Below are 21,001 nucleotides of genomic sequence, written 5' to 3'. Positions count from 1 at the left end.
TGTGGAACCCTAGCGCTTAAAAAAATGAACCGATTTTAATGCCGGGTTTTTTCGTTGAAAGCCTAGAGTTCGTTTCATTTCCTAGAGTTAGTTCTTAACTACGTTTTGAAGTTCTCCTCACCTGTCTAACCCTCTTCTTAGAAGCCGATACCCTGAAGAGTCCGAGCGTGTGCATGCCATGCCTCCTCAGATGCGAGAGGCAGGCGGACACGATGCCGGGCACCTTCGGCCCCCCCAGGCCAGCCTCCTCCAGGCCGGCCCAGCCCCAGTCGCCGGAGTCGCAGGATTCACTCTGGAATTGGATAAAAGAGGAATAAGTTGGGATGAAAACGGGTGCTATTTTTATCAGATTTAAAGGTGGAGTTCCAGTAAGTTTTTAATTGTCAAAAGATGGCAATCCTGTTCAAAGTTAAAAAAAACTCTGACTGCTGTTTGGAAACGTTGTAACCCGCAAAATCATGTCAAAATTGCAATTTACTCTTTTTCTGCCCAAAGAATGCAATTTAGATTTATTGCGATTATCCTGGAAAATAGCTTTAAATAAATTTTAATATACCAGCATTTCAAGTATCTATACATCTTCTTTAATATTGATAGCGCAACTGTAAGGTAAGCACATATTTAACTTCGTTTTAGAAAGAACTTAATACTCAAATCACTCAAAATAACTACTTAATTTCCCAATCTTTTTTCTTTTGTTCCCAAAGAAATTAATTTCACCTAATTTATTATAGAGATAGTTATTTTAGTCCTATATGTATACATATACGAAACGGCGCGCGCTGCGTCACAGTATAATTTTATCGCGGCCTTAATGATGAAGCGATGAGGCCAGGTAACCTGACACCCGTGACGTCAGCTGACGTCATCACTGACCTATTGACACCCCGCTACAAGGTCCCTTCTTAATTGCAGGTTATTTTCAGCGACTTCAAAATAAACGAGGAAGTTCTGTGCTGTTGTATTTTTGTATTCCGTGCAAGTGGTAATGTCATTTTGAATAGCATTGAAATATGCACGTGTGGGTATAAAAAATATTGTTTCTGTGAATTAGTTGAGGTAATCGTTGACTTTGAAGATAATATGTTCAACACAATATGTTACGTCGGTTTTGTTTAAATACATTTCCAAAGTTATCGTAACCCATTAAATTAAATTTTAAACAAACAATAACCTACTTAAAGCTTTCTATATTGAAAACAAATCTAAGTCCTTGCTGTGATATGAAGACAACTAACGCCTATTTTATTTAAAATATTCCTGTGATATTGAGACAACCAACGCCTATTTTACCTAAAATAATCTAAAAAAACTAATGGTGCTCCATACCTACGTACTACGTAAGAGAACAATAAAATAGTGAATCTTTAAAACTCACGTTTCTTAAGAGCGCTTTTACATTCGCAAAGTCGCCCGGTTTGTAGTATAAACATCTTACAATTCATAGCTAAACCATGAAACATCGAAGTCTACTAAACAACGAAACATACATAAATATGAAATTGTCTGTTTGTCACGATCAATGCAAACCGAAGACGCATCACACATAGTTTGCATGCCAAACACTTCACATAATGACTGGCAGTCATTGAGCACTAAATCTTTTAGTGGCAGTGACTCACTGGCGTTTATGTGGTCCTGGTACTTCGTACACGTGCTCAGGATTACAACAAATAATAATATTGAATTGTGTTGACAAACTATGCAAGGAACTAAAGTTGAATTATTAATTTTTAAAGCCTTAAAGTATCTGTTTCCCGGATATCATTTGCTTCCTGAGGGAACTATTTCCCACACCGTTAATAAAAAAAATGGTAGACTTATAAAAATATATTGAATACCTAAAAGTTTATTTCATACTATGTTATGAGTTATAGTTAGTAAGACTATGACAACTTAATTAAAATATAATTAAAGTTTAAGATTAATACATAAAACATAATTAAATTCAAACGCAACTAACAACCCGTTTAAAATGTTTACCCACCACGACCGCATGAAATCGCTCACATAACCACTGTGTTTACATACATCGTAAACACTCAGAACCCTGTCATTACAGGAATTTATTGACTCGTCAGCTGTGATCTGCGTTGTCATAGCAACGCCCACAAACGTCTGCTAAACTGTCTGAGCCCTATTTCTGATAAACGTTAGTACAAAGTTACAGAGAGCAAATTGTAGGGTGGTTTGTGGGAAATTAAGATTGCATTATTGACTGTATTTTGGAATTAGATGTTAAGTTAATCTACAAACTCATCTCTGGTCGTTCCATGTAAGAATCCGTCAGGTGGGTTTGAGAAAACTCTGACTCTAGTTATTGTTTTGGCATGCTTTTCAGGCCTTTTTCTGTTTATCTGAAACTCGTGAAAACTGTAATTAGCCTATCTACATTTAAGAACATTACTTGTATCGTTCACTGGCTATTATTGGTTGTATTCTTCAGTTTAATTAATCAATAACGTGAAATTACATTTATAAATGTCAAACTAAAGACCTATAGGTATATAACTTTACTTATGAAGCATTCTAAGAGCTGTTTAACCTACCAACTAGTTTCTGAAAATGCCTGTTAACGCTTGACTCAGGTAAAAGGTGAATTCTTTCAGTTATTGTTTTTAGCATCGCTTGTGTTTTTCAGTAAACATTTATCTTTCACTAATGAATCTACTTTCGAATGCTTATTTACGTGATTTCTTATTGTTGAATACTTCTTGCGTACGTGACCAACTGCTCGTTACTCGTGCCGTCGAGTTATTCGTCATTTTTGATGATTACCTTTTCTATCATAGCGAGTAAAAGGCATACATGTTTGAAAGCAGTGTTTTATGCTGAAACCAATTAACTGTGGAATTCCAGACAAATCCAGATTTGATTTGGATTTGTCTGCTAGAGATATTATTTTGATAATAATTCCTATCTCTAATAAATAAAACAACAGACAGAGAATATTGACATTGTGACGCACATCAAATGGGATGAATAAAATACAATTGCATGCAGGAGAGATGAGAATGTTAAGAGGAATACGTGGTATTCCCCTATAAGGAATGAATATGAAAAAGCTTGAAAGTGACAGCGGTAACCGAAAAACTGAAGAAAAAATAATGTAGAAACTTGATACCGTCAGTCATAGTATGATCATGAGATGCGGAGGAATGAGGATGATGTAAGCTAACACTAGAGCTTGCAGTCAAATGTATATTTTTTCTAACAACAAAATAAATAGTAATTAAAGATTTTGTCCCGAAACCAATTGGTCACAATTCTCAAAAACAATAAAAACATTACACTTAACAGCAAACAAACAAACGCAGCGTAACATTCGCAGTGTTGCCAACATTAAACATAAAGCGTGCTCGAATATATAATGGCAACACAAAGTAATTGCCATTTACCACATAGTTTCACGGCAGTTTGGTTAAACGTGGGTAATGCGCTGCGGAAAATTTTGTTGTTCTCACTAGTTTCGTATGATTTCATACCGTGTTTTTATTTATTTCTCGGTAAATCTTTATATTTGGATCCTTGATTTATAGACCAATGGACAATTGGCTAACTAAGATATTCTGTAAAGAGCACGTGTTATAAATGCGAAAATCTGTCTGTCTATCGCACTTTCGTGCCTAAACTGATGACCCGACCAATGATTTTGGCACACTAGTAGTCTCTAAAGCCTGACATAGGTCCTTAATAAATCCTTACCTAGGTTACTTAATAGGATCTCTTATCCAGACTTCGTCAGGGACGCGTCCGCTTATCCACTTATCCGATCTAAAGAATCTAAACCTAAAATATCTTCTTTATAGAGATTTTAGGTAATACCTAACATAATAAGATTCTAATTTTTACTATGTAAAGTCTACTCTTCGTATTCCGTCTCGATAAAGTTGGGTTGCATGTCTGATAGGCCCAGGTGCAACTCCACGTCACTCGTTACGTGTCTTGGCTGCGACTCCTAAACTATTTCTGAGCGCTCAAATGGCGAATGACGAACACTAGCATTTACACGACCACTTTGACATGACCTGCCAACCCATCCATCCCCACTCTTACTAACACTAGTTCATCAACTACCGAGCCTTTTCCCAACTATGTTGGGGTCAGCTTCCAGTCTAACCGGATGCAGCTGAGTACCAGTGTTTTACAATGAGCGCCTGCCTATCTGACCTCCTCAACCCAGTTACCCGGGCAACCCAATACCCCTTCGTTAGACTGATGTCAGACTTACTGGCTTCTGACTACCCGTAACGACTGCCAAGGATGTTCAATAACAGCCGGGACCTACAGTTTAACGTGCCATCCGAAACACTAGTTGCATAGGGGATTTATATCACATTGTCCGGGGTCATTGTAAATTGGTCAGCTGTACCGATTTGCAGTTATGTATTGATCGATTGATGCATCTTTTAATTCATCGATCGATTCTATTGTTAGTTTTATTGATCTATTTTTGGTATCAATGTTTGGTTATCGAACTTTTCGGCTGTGAGTCACTTGGCCTGTAAAATTGTAACATCTGGATGCGAAAGAAAAATAGTTTTGCAATTTTTAGGAAATGCGTCATTTGAGTGGTGATTTCACGGGTTTCCCAAACGTCAACCTCTTCTGAATATCCGAATAGCGTAAAGATTTTGAATCTTACGGTTAGTTATAAGTGTTGTTGTATATTGATCGTTCGTATTTGTACCTATCGTCTTATCCAATGCATCAAAAGACACTACTAGATACATGCGTTGGTTTTGATCATATAAATCTCACCACTAAACGTACTAACACATTACTGCAGCATTTCAGGCAATAAGCGGCTCCCGCCTACTAAACAACTTTCTCAAATCTCGCTGATATTTCAAATCGTTGCCGTAAATTCTTTTACAACAACATAATTCTGTCAGGAAATTGAACCTACTAAATATTGGGTGGTCCAAAAGTTGATATCAAGCCACAAAACTTAAGCTCCTCATGCTCAGTTGTCAGTGTAGATACCCCATGTTTTTTTCTGTAAGAATGAGCAATCTAGATCCTGCGGTTTGATGTTACCATTTGGACCTTGTATAGGTATGCCTCACACACCGTCGTCCGTGGACTTGTTCTCACAAGTATTACTATAGACTGGTAGCAGGATAGTGACTCACATCATCGCCCTTCTCCAGCGCTCCGAGGGAGGCGAGGGAGGCTCTGGAGCCGCCATGTTGCTGCCGTCGCAGCGCGCGCTCGCTCTCCACGCACTGCGCTAGCGGCACGCCGAACACACTGCCGCCCGTGGACTCTGCTGAACAAAATGGAATGGTATAATAAATACATAATTTAAGTGGGGCAAAATATTGTTGCTAGATAGATTTAGAACATGGTGAAGAGCTTCTGAAGCTGAGCCTGAAGATCGGTCGGTTCGTGTCTTGTCATAATAAGTGCTCCCGTGTTTCGGAAGGCACGATGTACTTGTGCGTCCCGGTTGTCAGTTAGAAGTCAATAAGTCTGACAACCAATCTTATAAGGGAGTATCGTGTTGCCCAGGTAACTAGATGGTAAAGACCAGATAGGCTATGCAAAACATTGATAGTCAGTTCATCTAGTTAGACTGGAAAGCCTATGACCGATATGGAACATTGATCATTGGCCACCGAACCGGATTGCAGATTGGCGAATTCTGCCCTTCGAAGGAAATAAGCAGGTTACACTTTACTCATCTCTAGTAGTTGTTTGAAGAAACAGTGGTGTAAAATAATGGGTAAGTAACGGCTAAAATTGATCTTATCTTCATAGTTACCGGCGCGAAAGTTAGCGCCAGCAATTCCAAAACTCCTCAAGACAGTCAGGACATCCCTTTCTATTCTGTCGTACGTAAATGTCAGTATAATATTAGCCGGTCTATTTGCACCGCGGTATTAATATGAACGGCTTCATAAAGGCGAGGAGAGCAGACGCGTAACTGCGACAAAGGTCGCGCTATTCCGAGAGGCGATGCGCGAGCGCACTGCTGATGCCGGAGTGCTGTGCATTTTTTGGTAGTTAGCGTATTGTTTTATTAAATGTTTATTATTACATGAGATTGAATGTATTAAAGAATAATGTTATCAAGAGAAAATACATTGTTGAATAAAAATGTGAAAAAATTGAAAAGGTACCTACGTAAGAGGAGTACATAAGGAAGTATATAAGAGGGAGGACATAAGGAAGTACATAAGGGAGTACATAAGGAAGTATATAGATTAGAGAAGACAAGGGTTAACTTTACAGGAGTACATAAGGGGGTACATAAGGAAGTACATAAGGGGAGTACATAAGAAAGTAAATAAGGGGAATACATAAGGAATTACATAAGGGGAGTATATAAGGAAGTTTATAGATTAGAGGAGATAAGGGATTACATTATAGGAGTACATAAGGAAGAGCATAAGGGGAATACATAAAAGGAGTACATAAGGCAGTATATAAAGAAGTTCATAAAAGGAGTACATAAGGAAGTATATTAGGGGAGAACAAAATAAAGTATATAAAGGGAGTATATAAGAAAGTTCATAAGGGAAGTATATACGGAGGTACATAAGGGGAGTATATAAGTACATAGGGGAAGTATATAAGGAAGAATATAATTCTTAAATGTTTGTGGTAAAACTATAAAATTGATTAACTTACCTAGTTATTATTGTTTTATTCGAGTTTCGAGATAACTAAGTTAAATTGAATAACTTAAAATTCTGAAATACGAATTTTTCAATGTAATAAAAAAGATATACAACTTAACAAAAAAAAAAAAACAGCAAAGACAAAAAGAAAACAGACAATACACACTATTCATATATCATCACGGACTTTAAACTCTTATCTCTCCGATGATGGATACTCAAAGAATAGGTCAGCACTCACTTCCCATCATACTTGTGCAATGACTAAGTTTTTCTATTTGAAACCAAACAATAATAGAACTGTTACTCATACATATCTGTAGCTCGAGGAAGCCACTGTTTACATATAAAACTCACACAATTGGTATTTTGATGAAAAACGTACAAAGTTATATTTTAAATCGACCGTTACCATGTTGCTTAGTATACACAAATATACATACTTCAGTTATGATTGATATAGACGTGGGTTTTGATCGAAACATGTAGTTTTTTGTTTGATAGTTCAGAGATTGGTAGTCCACTTCGATCGAATTGTTTACCATCGCGAGATTTCAAAGAGACCGACGAAGTGGCATAGCAACTAAGGAGTTAGTATGATAAATCCATAGTTCAAATAGATCTTTTATAATAACTACATTCTATTTAAGACATATGTACTGTAGGAAACTGAAACTTCAATAAATGGACATATATTTTTGTAGAAAAAAATAATTTGAGATTTTTTTTATTAGTTATTCCGTGTATTTTGTCCCGAAAGATGTCAGGATATTTTCACAAAACCATATTTTAAAACAGGCTTTTTTAATAACGATTACTTTACTACATATTATCTACCTACATATTTCGAAAATAATGAAACTTTTCTAAGAAAATAGCGAACACTGAGTGAGAGCGCTCATATCAAAAGACACAATCCAACTTTCACACGTTTGCATCAATTTTCCCATAACCCAAGGCTGAGTTAACTAAACAAAACTATTTGCAGGTTCCCGAGAAAAGGCCAATAAAGCGCGGTTGGGCCTATCAAACGCGTGTAAATGTGGGTAGCTAAACAATGTGTATAACGCCCCGTTGACGGACACTGCTCAAAGGCGAGACTGATTCTATATTTAAATCTGTACTACGCTACTGTTGGCTTACGATATTTTAAAAATCATATTTCTTTGCTTTTTCTTGTGTTCGAATTTTGTATCATAGATGAGTCAGGATTTGCTTGTTTTTGTAATCGATTTTGTTCGTTCTTTTGTTTTTGCTGTCTGTCTATTTGAATGCGAGATTCTTGGGAATTCGATTCATATCGATTGGCTGTTTCTAGACGCATATTTCTCAGTCACTTTTCATATTTTGTACAAAGTGCTAGGTGTGTATGATTAATGATGTGTTATATTTCACTTTCACACATTTTTATATAATGACCTATAAAATTAATAAGAACAAATCGACTGTCTCTTTTATATCCAATTTGTAGTGAAAGTAGAATTGGGTCAAGTTCAGTTTTCAAAATTATTGTCTTGTCAAAATATTTTCTTCGCTAAAACGAGCTGTAATCCGTTTCCTTAAAACATTTAACAAATTGCTTGTATTAATGAAAATATACATGTTGCAAGATTTTCAGTTTTTCAGCTTACAAAAATTGGGGCGTATCTGAAAGATGCGAACATTGTCCAGACGTCTCACAAGACGGTATTGTTACGCCTTTATACATTGAGGCCGACCTATCAACGAGGATGGCAGCAAGGTCATTTTAACAATTTTATATATTGAAAAATAAACGGATTATATTATTTAATCAAATTTTATTGTACTAAGAGAAGTGAAAATAATTATGGAATCGATAATATAATTAGCATAATTCAACTCTTGACATATTTAATCCCTATACAATTGATGTAAATACCTACCTATACGCGATAGAAGTATTATAAATCCGCTATTTCTAATACGATTGTTATTGACGAAAACGGACAATACTTAAAGTAAACTCACAAAAAAAATCATATGAAGCTCCTTTCATAGTTCATATGAGTTCAAACAGACTTCTAATTCAGCAAAGTCGCCATAGCAACAGTTCAAAGTCCTCAGAAAACACCATAAACATTATTAAACCCATCTCAAATCCATCTCGCTACTCAAGAAAAAGCTCATGATGTAACCTACCAACACACACACACAAACATACCTACATACACACCCACAAACCATGGAGAACAAAATGACTAGCAGAGGTGCCATAACGGAAAGTCGCCTAAGAAAGTAGCGCGACAAAATGCGGGTGAGCAGGGGACGAGGAACGTTACTGTCTTCGCCCTTACACACCTTCTTTGGACCCGACCATTTGTTTATATACCAAAAATTGTTGACAGATGTCTCAAAGAACCCGAAAGCCGTCAGTTTACGTTTTGGTCATGTCCACCGTACGAATTTGACCCAGAAGAATGCGTCTGACCTACCCGCACTCTAGCATCTCCGTTCTTTCCTTACTCCATTGTATAAACATAAGGAAAATACGTTTAAAAATTCTCCCAGTTACGTAGTTGAACTATAAACACAGGTAAAGCGTGCAGCCTTGGAACACAAGCCGACAAAGTAAGAAACTGGATTGCAAAACACGGGATTATTTTAGCGAAGTACATGTAAATATTATAGTTCGGTAATAATGCTGTTTACATAACAACAGTGACCTATAGCAATTAGTTTGGGTATCATGTTATTTTGTTAGGTTTTATCTGAAGTTTTTTTTACATGTTTAATGGTATCAATCTTTTTTATCGTTCTAATACTGGGCTCACTGACTTTAACCTCTTCCTAATCTGTCATTGTTTACCTAATCTCCACGCTTGCTCTTGCGCTTGCTTTGCAGTGGGAATTACTTCGTGCACCCAGATAAAAAGTTAACTATATACTTCCTCGATAAATGGGCTATGTAACTCTGAAAGAACTGTTCAAATCAGACCTGTAGCTTTATAGAGCTTAGAATACGTCATTATGAGGTATGAGGACTACTATAATCATATGGATTTCTCACCCTATTCTGTACAAATATCTACCTCCATCCTTATAAGGTATCCCCAACCAAGAAAACCCTTCAAAAAACACGTGTACCATTCCAAAAATGCGTGTTAAATGTTTGATGGTTTGATATTATTCTGATAGCGAAGTGTTGATGATAGCGAGTTAGTCTCATCTCGCGTTGGCAAGCGTTCAGATAGACGGAATATTTCACTGCTGCCCCCGCAAACGCCATGTTTTAAGGAACTTTTTTTGCTAAAATGCTATTTAAATTACTGGGTTTGGGGTACCGTGGGATTTAATTGAAAAGTGTGTGAAAGATCTCACGTAGGTCGGCGGTTAAGCTGTATTAAACCATGTGAAGCTTAGAAAAGTAGGTACGTAGTTTTTCACACGGTCATGAAAATACGGATGATCTTATAAAAATGTTTGGATTGTCATATAAAAAAACTTTTAAAAAGATTTTTGCTATACAATATCACGTTAAATACGTTATGAAAATAACAAAAAAACTCCAAATCTCTATCCAGAAATGAGTATTTAACAAGAAGACTTAATCGTAAGATATAGCTTAAAATATTAAACTGAGCAATTTACAGTTAATTATACATATTTCCCACTATGTTTAATAACCTTTAGCATATATATGTACTTAAATAACATTCTTCATACTGCGGAATCCTATCCGACTTTGTATAATTTGCAAGATAAATTAATTTGGCGAGTCTCCTGACAGTTTAGCTAAACAATAGCGACAGGGTCCACTCGGCTAGCCTAATACATCAATTAGTCTAGGCTAGAAATATCTTCTAATCTGCAAGTCTTTGCTTTGCAAGTCTTTGCACTTAAATCATTATGTTAAGTGTGTTTTGGAAGCTGACTATTTATTTTTTCATTTAAGTCAAATCATTTTATTTCATGTAGGCCTTTACAAGCACTTATGAATGTCAAAATAATGGGGAATACAATAAGCCGAGATATCAAATTATTGCTTTTCATATGTAATGGTTATAATAATGTATGGATAGTTAGCTTGATAGCAAGGGTGGTTAAATCGTATCAACCAAGATAACTCAATGGATAGGTGAGTTTAAAAACAGGAAAAAAAAGATCAATCCAAGAAAATGCTAGGTTGAATTTTAACCTGCAAAACTTGAAACCATAGATACAATAAAAGTGCCTGCATAGTCGAGATTCACAATGATAACCATATTTGGGTACAGAGCAAACTATTTTTTTAAATCGCAATTTTTTAACAAACCAAACTAATTGCAGAACATGAACAATCGCGCTAATATAGAAATACCTTGCTTTAGCTACCAAACGTTTCTGACTGGTTCGCGCAATAAACTTTTTTGGATAAACAATGTACAGTGGGTATTGTAAATATTTGAAGATCTGCCGTTTCAAGCTGTTTCCCCGAATTTGTCGGATACTAGACGTGTTTGATTGGGAGTTTTTTTGGACATTTATCTTCTTTATTTAGCTTTGAACGTTGAGCTTTAAATGCAATTGTTATCTTGAATTCAATAACTGTTTAAGTGTCTACTTATTTCAGTAAGTTAACATGAAAACCACAGAATACTTTTTTGACGCATTTTTCATGTAAACGGAGTCATAAAAGCCTACAGGTATAAAATAAAGACTTTATAGTGTACCCAGTGAATTAGTACATTCAATATCTGACATTTACGACTGATGCATGGAGTTTCTCTGCTACATATTGGTGTGAGTTTCATGGAAAACGATATTTTCCTGTCTGGTAATATTATACTGCATCTTTTTACCTACTGAACCAATTCAAATAATATTTAGTATAAGTAGTCTTGAACCTGGGAAAGGGTCTACTTTTTACTTAACGTGGAAAGTAGTTATCTAGGGGCGTACCTAGGAAATCGCGGATAACAATTAGTAATTTACAATTCTTTAATACAACATACGTTTATATCGGGTGTGTCGTTCATAATCACATTAAATGAAATGCGTTAATATACTGGTTAATACATGTCGATTAACACAAACAAAAAAGAAAAATATGTAAAAATAAAAAAATGAAATTTTCAAACAAAGTAAATAGAATAAAAATGTGCGAAAATTAGAACACCATTTAAAAGTCAGTCATCACAAACAACTGAAATTCTCCGTTGAAAACTGACAGCTGTCAACTGATCAAATCATTCGATAGTCCTAACTTTATCTCTGCTTTACACATGATGTTGTAAATTATAAAAACTAAAAATGACTCCTGTGGTTCAACCACTGAATGGATTAGGTTATTTTTTTTACAATTCGCCATAGAATATCATAAAGTATATGCGATAGGATTTAATGTGATTGTGAACGACACACCCTGTATATTTATCTGTAATCCACTGTAATGTCATAAAAGTCCACAACAAAAGAATTTGAATACATCTCAATTATTGACTGACAGGCCGTTCATCTTGAAACTGTATCAGATGTAGATCAAACTAGAGTTTTATGATACGGTTTACATCTCAATTAAAATAACCTAACGTTTAGTAACAAATATAAAACCAAAAGTTACTGTTTTAATTTTGCTATCAGCATAAATGTATTTTTTGACTTTTGGCTATCCTTTTGAATAAGTAAGTTAGCAACGTACTTCTTCAAAATAAAATATTTAAAAGATTCAACCACCAGGTAAGTCAATTTGTTTATTGATATTTTACAGACGATTAGGATTTTATTTAGTAGAAACATATTTACAAAATATTTACATTACCTAATTTAAAAAAGTTAAAAGCAATTCGACAGAAATGGTCCCAATAACAAAAATGTTACAGCTTAACCAAGTCACAAATTCGAGTTGCAGCATATTTATCAATAGAATCGGAAAGGGATCGTCAGTCCAGTGCAGTATCATTTGTATAAAACTTGCAATGTAGTTAATTAGAATTGTGACGAAATCGTTCCCGATTTCATTTATTTATTTATTACATTTTAAAGAAGGCTTAAAGACTCACAGAAAAATCATCGTTATACCGTACATATCATTGAGATAATGACGGTAATAACAAGCTAATAACAAGCCTCCACACACATATATATTACTTGTATGCTATAACCTTTAATGAAGCGAAAACTAAACCACATTCCATCCTCACACAATTTCTCAATTAACACATCTCGAAGATTTATCACTGTTTACCGACCAGAAGATTTTAATACGAAATACCTATATATCTCGTAATATTTACGAGCAATCATTAAAAACATCGCAGCTGTGTGATTTTTGATGGATGAGAAAGTTGGGGAAAACTGGCTTTATGTTGCATCATTCTGTTGGTTCATTTAAGTTTAAATTAAAATTTATCATTGTTTATATAATATTAAATATTATCTATCAAGTATCAAGACTAAATCAATTAAGTTAAGTTAAATTAAGACACAGATTTTTGTCAAAAGGATGATGAGGAGATTGAACGTTGATACCTATACAAGCTGTTGATTTGCATCCGTGCCATATTAAAGGAGGTAATTATGCTAATGATTGTCGACCCAAATCAATAAAAAAATTGGTACGTAATTTTATTTCTTTAATTTTTTTTCGGAATTCCGTAAATGTCATCTAGCCTTATTTAAACTTGGCGCGTATGTTACTGGCGTTAAAACCGTGCTGCACCCTCACACAAACGCAAACACAAAGCATAAGCAACGATCACTCATAAATTTCATTCATAAAATTGAATTACTTCGGAAATACCACGACATTACAATGACAAAAAAAGCAGTGCATATTAGTTATTTCCCATCTACTGTAATTCCAATCGATTATTTACGTATTGTATGTCCTCCTCCTGAACTATGGCACACATGCAAATCAACACCTTGTATAAAAGAAAGCATTTATTTGGGCTTATGTATTTCTAATATCATAATGGTAAATCATTCTACTTATACAATAACATTTTTTATATGGTTTTAAAAGACTAAAACTATGCTTCGGTTCAACATGATCAACTTAACTAAGACCGCTACGGCGTAGGTGTCTACAAAATGACTACGCCCGTAGCTACACATCAAAGTTCGATGACGTAGCTGCGTAGCAATTACACTACATCAAAAATAGTATGGTCACTATGTCAACAATATCTACATATTTTTGGTACTTTTTTTATCAACTTTTAAAAATGTCTGTTGTTAAATTCCATGGTAGAGAATATCTTCCCACGTATTGTGTGAAAAACACAATACGTGGGACAACGTGGGGTGTTTAGACAACGGTCACTTTCTATATTGCCAGTCTTAATTACGCGAACAAATGGGACCGCCTACCGAGAGATGGGATGTGGGAGGACCCCCCATAACGCACACTAGTGAAGGACAAGTCAATCTACGAGAACAAAAAGATTATTGAGCTGAGATTCCACCAAAATTGTTCGCGAATTAAAATGTGTATATGTCGGCGCGAGTCCATTGCTAACATAATATGTTCGCGTACAAACGTTGCAGTTTTACGGACATTTTAGAAATGTTCGCTGGCAATTCGTTTTAGAGTTGATAGTGTACTAAAACACAGATTTGTGTGCGACACTGTGAAGTACACCTGTAGATTGATTTCTAAAAATTATACTAAAACAAAAAAAAATGTTTTCAGTACTGTACTTAATTTTTTTACCTAAAAATACACTAAGGAACTTGTGGGCTCACCACAGTGTACCAGGGCCGCAGTAACTCTATCAGTCTAGTGAACAAGACTTATAAGTTTACTACAATAGTATGGAACTGACCTTTATCCTTGTCGGCATCCTTGGCGCCCCTCTGGTCGAAGAAGCCGGTGGTGAGCGCCTTCCTCTTCAGCAGGTACGCGCGACGCTTTGGCTTCGTCGCCGCCACCGCATTCTCTGAGTAACAAATATTACATTTACTTTAGTATTATAAAGCTGAAGACATTGCTTTCTTCCTTGGATGCGCTAATTTCGGAGAATACAGGCTTAACCTCTGATAAGTCCGATTTGAAATAATATTTCAGTGCTAAATAAGTTATTTATCAAGGAAGGCTATAGGCTACTTTTTATCCGGTTTCGTGCAGAGGTTTCTGCGGGAAACTGCTGGCAGAAGCTAGTCATAAAGGTAGAAGCTATATTTAGGTATAATCTTGCCGAGTGAGCTGCAGGTTAATCAAGCCCTAGGTCACAGTTTTCTCAACTCCGTTCGGCTTCTGATGTTGAATTGTAACATAACTACTATTAAGTGACATTCGGGGACTCTGACCTTGAATGCCCTCTCAAGAATGTGAACATTGCACCAACTTCTCGACTGTTACAGCCTTTTTATCGTCCCACTGCTGGGCACAGGCCTCCTCTCATATGGAGAAGAGGCCAACTTCTCGACTATGGACTTAAATTCGAAATCCTTTTGTGAGTAAATGATAAGAAAAGGTACGGTCGTTATAGAGTTAGAAAAAGTATCAGAAAGAATATAATAGACTATTACAATGTACGAGTATATAATACATGTGACTACGTCAAAGACTGCAGTCGACAAAGATTAAAATATAATTTATATCTCTCACAGCTAATTTCTTCTGTCGTAATCCCAATAATTTAAAATGAAATATAATACTTGCAATAGTTCCAATTGTTCTGCGACGCTATTAAACGAGATATTTATGTTTTGGCTGACAATCCCACATTGTATTAATAATAGAAAGTTAATAATAGCTAATCAGCTGATTAGTTTTACGTCAATATTGATAAAACGTATTGAAATACCGGACAATAGAGTCTAGACTTATTCTGTCTCCCTCTGTCTGTGTATTTGGACTTATCTCAAAGATTTGTACGATGAACTTTGCACTATGAAAAAGTTGCAAATCCTTACCATTACTCCATTTGAGAAGAAGAAAGATAAACAATCTTGATATGATTTTTTAAATCAAATACTCAGTTTAAACATAAAATGTAGTAAAAAATTAGTGTAAATACAATTGTAACAATTACTAAAGACACTGAATCAATATTTTAGGTAGTTACTGATTTAATGTGTATTTATGTAAAGAGTCCTATCAAGATTGTTTAACTTTAGATAAATGCCCAATTAATTGGAATATAGTCACCACTAACTAATTGCAAGTCTCCTTTAACCTCAAAACAAGCACCTTAGTTTTTAACACGCAATAATAAAAGTAAAGTAATTCTACTAGAACTATTGTGACTAAAACCATTGTAATGTACGAATTCCTCCGAAAATACTCTTAGCAAATATTCCTATCAGACAAACAAGTAATGCGAACCCGTGAACCCGACACTTGTTTAGACAGCTGCAGGTCACAGCCCTCGCACTATACCAATAACTATGTTCTAATAGATAAATATACTTATTCGAAAATGTGTACAGATAGACAAGCAAGTATTTTTATTTAATTTGTCATGTCGAATTTTGCAGATATCCCTTATACCATCTGGGATAATATTAAACCACCCTAAAGTGGACTGGTAGAGAACGCCTAAGGCGTTAAGGCCGTCGTTATACAATGTGCATAAGGTATTTTAAATAAATATAAAATGAAAGAAGAATTTCTTCTGAAACAATCCTATTGTGTCCTAATAAACGAATGTAAACTTTAACTTTTGCATGTAAGAGACACCGAAATAGTTAACATTTTGTGAGACCTTTTATGTAATTGTATTCGTGTGCAAATCAAAACTTTGAAATGGACTTTGAAAAAATGCATTAAAAATTGGGTGCTACTACTTACTTTTCTACTTATTGATGGTGAAACTGAACATATCTAGCGACTGTTTATCCATTTCAAGCACGAACAAAAATTTTGGGGTAGGTATTATGAAACCGTGGGTACAACTCGTAATCAAATAACAAATCCCTCAGTTCAAATCTCGATATCACCAAAAGAACAAGCGTAGTATACAAAATAAAACAGTAACAAGCAAAACTATTCAACGGCGTCTGCCAAAAGTAAAAATAAACCTCTCACTATAGAATTTATGCAGGAAAAGTCGCAATCTATTCACTGTGTCAACACAAACAACGCCGCGGCGCGCGCTAGTCTCATCATTAAATGAACACGTGCAAAACAACGGGATAGAGGAATTATAAACTATGAATATTTTGTTTCTATAGAGTTAAAAGCACTTAAATTGTATAAGTCCTCTTGTACAACTTTCAGTTTTGTATGGGTTAACTTATCTTATGTACAAAAGCTCTCGGTCCGTAGTGATTCTTGTTTACACTTTCATATTTATATTGGAAAGTTTTACTACTTATTGCCCTACTGCTTAAATTTACAGCACTGGTGGATTAGTGGTCGCAAGACGAGACTGAAGTGCGTGAAATTCCAGGTTCGATTCCCGAGTTAGGTCGGTTTTTATGAAACTTTCACAAAGCAGCCAGCAGGAGTTTGGAAGTCACGTAAATGTCGGATTTGCACCTACAATCTCTCAGTCATGTCGAGTGAAAGAGTGGAGGAATAGAGAGTGCACCTGTGTCTGCGCAAATGCTTGTGCACTATAATATATCCTGCGCAGCTGGCTGACCACCTTAACCTGGAAAACAGCCACCGTGGCCGAAAATCAGCCTGGATGCCATTACAGCTAAAATTACTTGTACATTTCGCCAGGCATCTGATTCACCGGCGACTCGCGATGTCAGACAATGCATTTCGGTGCATACCGCGAATACTTGCAGCTATTTATAAAAACCCATTAGTGTGGGTTGTCATGTGACTACCTGTAAACACGTGGTTTTCAGTTATTCAGTATCTGTTTACGTGGTTAAAGCCAAATTATTTAAATATTTTGAGTACCTATACGTTGATTGTAATTATTTGAAACGTTTTTTTCCTTTTGCACAGTTACCTACCTACTCCTTAGCAGGCTATGTAGTTTTTAACTGACTGCCCAAAAACAGGAGGTTTACAATTCGGATGTTTTTATTTAAATACCTATGGCAATGGACACTTGTATTCAGACAAAAATCAATTTAAAATATTAATGAAAAAAATATTATGTTGACTGTCAGCATTTTAAAATTGAATAGTATTTTTCCATCATCATCAACAACAACATATTTATGTATTTTCCTAACAACGCGAGCATATCCCGCGAACAAGCGTGTCATATGAACTGTCAAGGTGGGCAGGGAACTAAATAAGCGGAACCAATGGCGCCCGACGCTAGACTCATGCGCAGGGTTGCACGTGGGAACATATTTTGTGGAGATTGGAAGTTTCGGCATTTATGTACATAATGGCGTCCACGGCCGATTTCTGCTATGGCGGCTGTTCTCATCTAAGGAGATCAGCCAGCTGCACAGGACATATTATAGTGCACGAGCATTTGCGCAGACACAGGTGCACTCCCTATTCCTTCACTCTCATAACCCGATGGGACGGCAATCCGACACGACCGGAAAGAGATCAGGCGCAGGACCGACATTTACGTGCTCTCCGATGCACGGGTGAATCAATCACCAACTTCCAGACTACGGGCTGCTTTATGAAAGTTCAAGAAACCCCACAAAGCGATTTATGTACATACGTACGTTTTAAAGCAGGCCAGTAACAAGTTTTTCATTTTAGTACAAGAAACTAGGGGTTAAGCGATGTAGTCATTTTTAAACAGCCACCAATTTTTAACATAACTTTTAAACAGAAAATTAATGTTTTTTTTTAATCTTATCAATTTAAATCACGTTTTTGGAAATCGGTTCCTAACTTTCTTCATATTTTAAACCAATGAAATGATTGAACTTTTATAATTCAACAACATTAATTCAAAACATTTTTAAAATACATAAAATACCGAATTGCCAACCCTAAGTTTTACCGGCGCTCGCGCATTCTAGTACTCTTAATAAAGATTTATTTGACAACAAAAACGAATACGACACTAAAACTTTCCTTGTAAATAATATTTAAATGTTTACTATTCTAACAGTACATAAAAACTTATACTCTAATGTAAAATGGCTTCACAACATTCATAAAATATTTATATTAAAAACACCAGAAGATATATGTAATACGATATGTAACGTTGATTTTTAATATTAGTTATGAGTTCTAACAAAACGCTTAACTTATATAAATCTAAAGTATCAGAAATTTTGTACGTGTGGCTACATTGTTACTCTTTCAAGCAAGAATGAAAAAATAGATTTTGACGAAAATTGTTAATAATAAGTTTAACTTATGCATCAGAAATTAACATCCAGTTATCTTTTTTATCTAGGTGCGGGAGGAGGTTCCCTCGGGTCACAGGTGATGTCATTAGCGGAAGCTAGCGCCAAATATTCACTTAAAACATAAGCAAATTTTGTAAAAATGGAAATTAACGATTATTTGTATTTGTTACTAGCTGATCCCGCGAACTTCGTATAGTTCAAACCTTCCCTGGACCTCTACAAACATTTTAAAACCAAAATCAGCTCAATCGGCCTAGCCGTTCTCGATTTTTAATCAGACTAACGTACAACAATTCATTTTTATTTCTATAGATTATGTAAAAATACCTCAAATGTTCTACTGAAATTATGAAAATTCACAGAATCTGTCAACTATTTAAAGCAAGCAAATGCATTACATTGAATCGGGCTAGTTCGTAGAAAACGTATTTTTTTGTCTGAAAGGTGGTTTTTTCATTACGTCGATGTAATAGTAATAATTTGTAGTCACGGGACAGACTGCCTGGTGCGATATTCTTACACTTATTTCCATGGAAATTGTTAGTTTATTTTTGTGACAGAAAAACACGTGAAAGCGTGAAAGTTTTCTCCGTCAATTTCTGGGTAATATTCGTTTTTTTTTTCTTCTTTTCTCGGTAACTATTATTTTTTCGAAAGCAGTTTTTGAAGGAACCTAACAAACAACTAGGTACAGATTACTTAACAGTAGCAACTTTACATCAATAATTTCTGCAACCTTTCATAGAATATGTTGGCTTTGTAAATCTCCTGCTAGTGATTTTTTTTGGGCCGAACGCGTTTAATTGAAACAACTGGTCCGATTCTCAATTTAATATCAATTATTAATGTATCTGGACTGGAATGAAACATTTGTTGCATATATTTTGAGTATATAGAAATGTTGACACCGGGAAGTGGAGAAAGGGAGCATTTTGGAGGCGCTGTCTTTTTGTAATTTTCCGTCAAATATTGACGGCAAAAGGCAGTGCTAAAATCTGGCCTACTTTCAATAAACGTTTACTTTGACTTAGGCTTTGATTATTACACTAAAAAAACTTGTTCATCCTAACTAATATTATAAATGTGAAAGTAACTCTGTCTGTTTTTCTGCCTGTCTGTCTGTCTGTCTGTCTTTCTTTTCTTCACGCCTAAACTACTGAACCGATTTGTGTGAAATTTAGTACAGACATAGTTTGGAACTTGAGAAAGGACATAGGATAGTTTTTATTTCAAAAAAATATATAAAAATAAAAAATAAAATTTATTCCGGACATATAGCGCCATCTATTGGTCAAACCAAAAATATGCCGGAAGTCACTATTCCATGCGAACGAAGTCGCGGGCAAAAGCTAGTATTCAATATTTAATTCACATGTCGATACTTTGACCTACTCATATTTCAAAACAAATACACCCAGGTACCAAACTAGTGTTGTAACATTTAAAATTATACGCAAAACCGTTATTAATCAGAACTATTTTTGTACCCGCCTGATAATTAATAGTGGTGGAAATTATTTACAACATTGTATATAAAATGGTGTTTATCTACCCACAGTGGCATCAAAACTAATTAGCTTCTATGAAAACGTTTGATGTTATTAATATTTATAGTGGAAGGTGACAATTTGGCGTGAAAAAAGAAAGTTTAAAATCTCTTATGTGATGGAAATTAAAAGCATGATACTAGTAAATATTACTGTTGTAATCACTAGAAAATATGAAATCGGTAGTATCGTCAAGGAAATATGAAATCTGTATCTTTTTTTCATAAAATACTGCAATCTTTCATTATAAAGGGGAAAATGAGTAGGTACTTATCTTTCAAATCGTTTTCAAGTTGGTGCTGATAAGGGATGATTTATATTAGGCCGGACCGTGTCCGGGCTTTTACGAAATTCTAAAGACGAGCGTCGTTTCACGGATCATGCACTGTGTAATATAAACTGCTTCATACAAAATGTATGTAACGTTTCACATCCGTGCCCCGTACGAGCCACGTACACGGCACGCCCCGGACACGGCCCGGCCTAATATAATCATCCCTAAATATAATTAAAATGATGTAGTATATTCATGTATGACCCCACAGCGAAATCTGTGTGTTGAAAAGAAATAAATCGATTATAGTTCACTGCTTGCCACTAAATACTTTGTCTACATAATAAAGTTATCTTGACTGTCTAGTTAAGTCG

General features: G+C 35.4%; 1 protein-coding gene across 4 annotated transcripts in view; it reads right to left on the bottom strand.

Annotated features, from left to right (window-relative positions):
- LOC124635511 overlaps positions 1–21,001 on the bottom strand; it is a 51,212-nt gene that overhangs the window by 6,390 nt on the left and 23,821 nt on the right. For 3 of the 4 annotated variants that reach the window (XM_047171381.1, XM_047171384.1, XM_047171385.1), the window contains exons 3-5: positions 14,393–14,506; positions 5,136–5,272; positions 122–292 (exon numbers count right to left, since the gene is read on the bottom strand). In XM_047171381.1, the coding sequence (XP_047027337.1) occupies positions 122–292; positions 5,136–5,272; positions 14,393–14,506 (422 nt within the window). The remainder of the gene's footprint in view (positions 1–121; positions 293–5,135; positions 5,273–14,392; positions 14,507–21,001) is intronic. The other variant, XM_047171383.1, reaches the window with a different exon arrangement.

The sequence above is a fragment of the Helicoverpa zea genome, chromosome 13 (genome assembly GCF_022581195.2).
Source record: "Helicoverpa zea isolate HzStark_Cry1AcR chromosome 13, ilHelZeax1.1, whole genome shotgun sequence".
NCBI classification, from domain to species: domain Eukaryota; kingdom Metazoa; phylum Arthropoda; class Insecta; order Lepidoptera; family Noctuidae; genus Helicoverpa; species Helicoverpa zea.
Note: the sequence above shows the minus strand (reverse complement) of the source record. Positions and strands in the feature narration are given on the sequence as shown.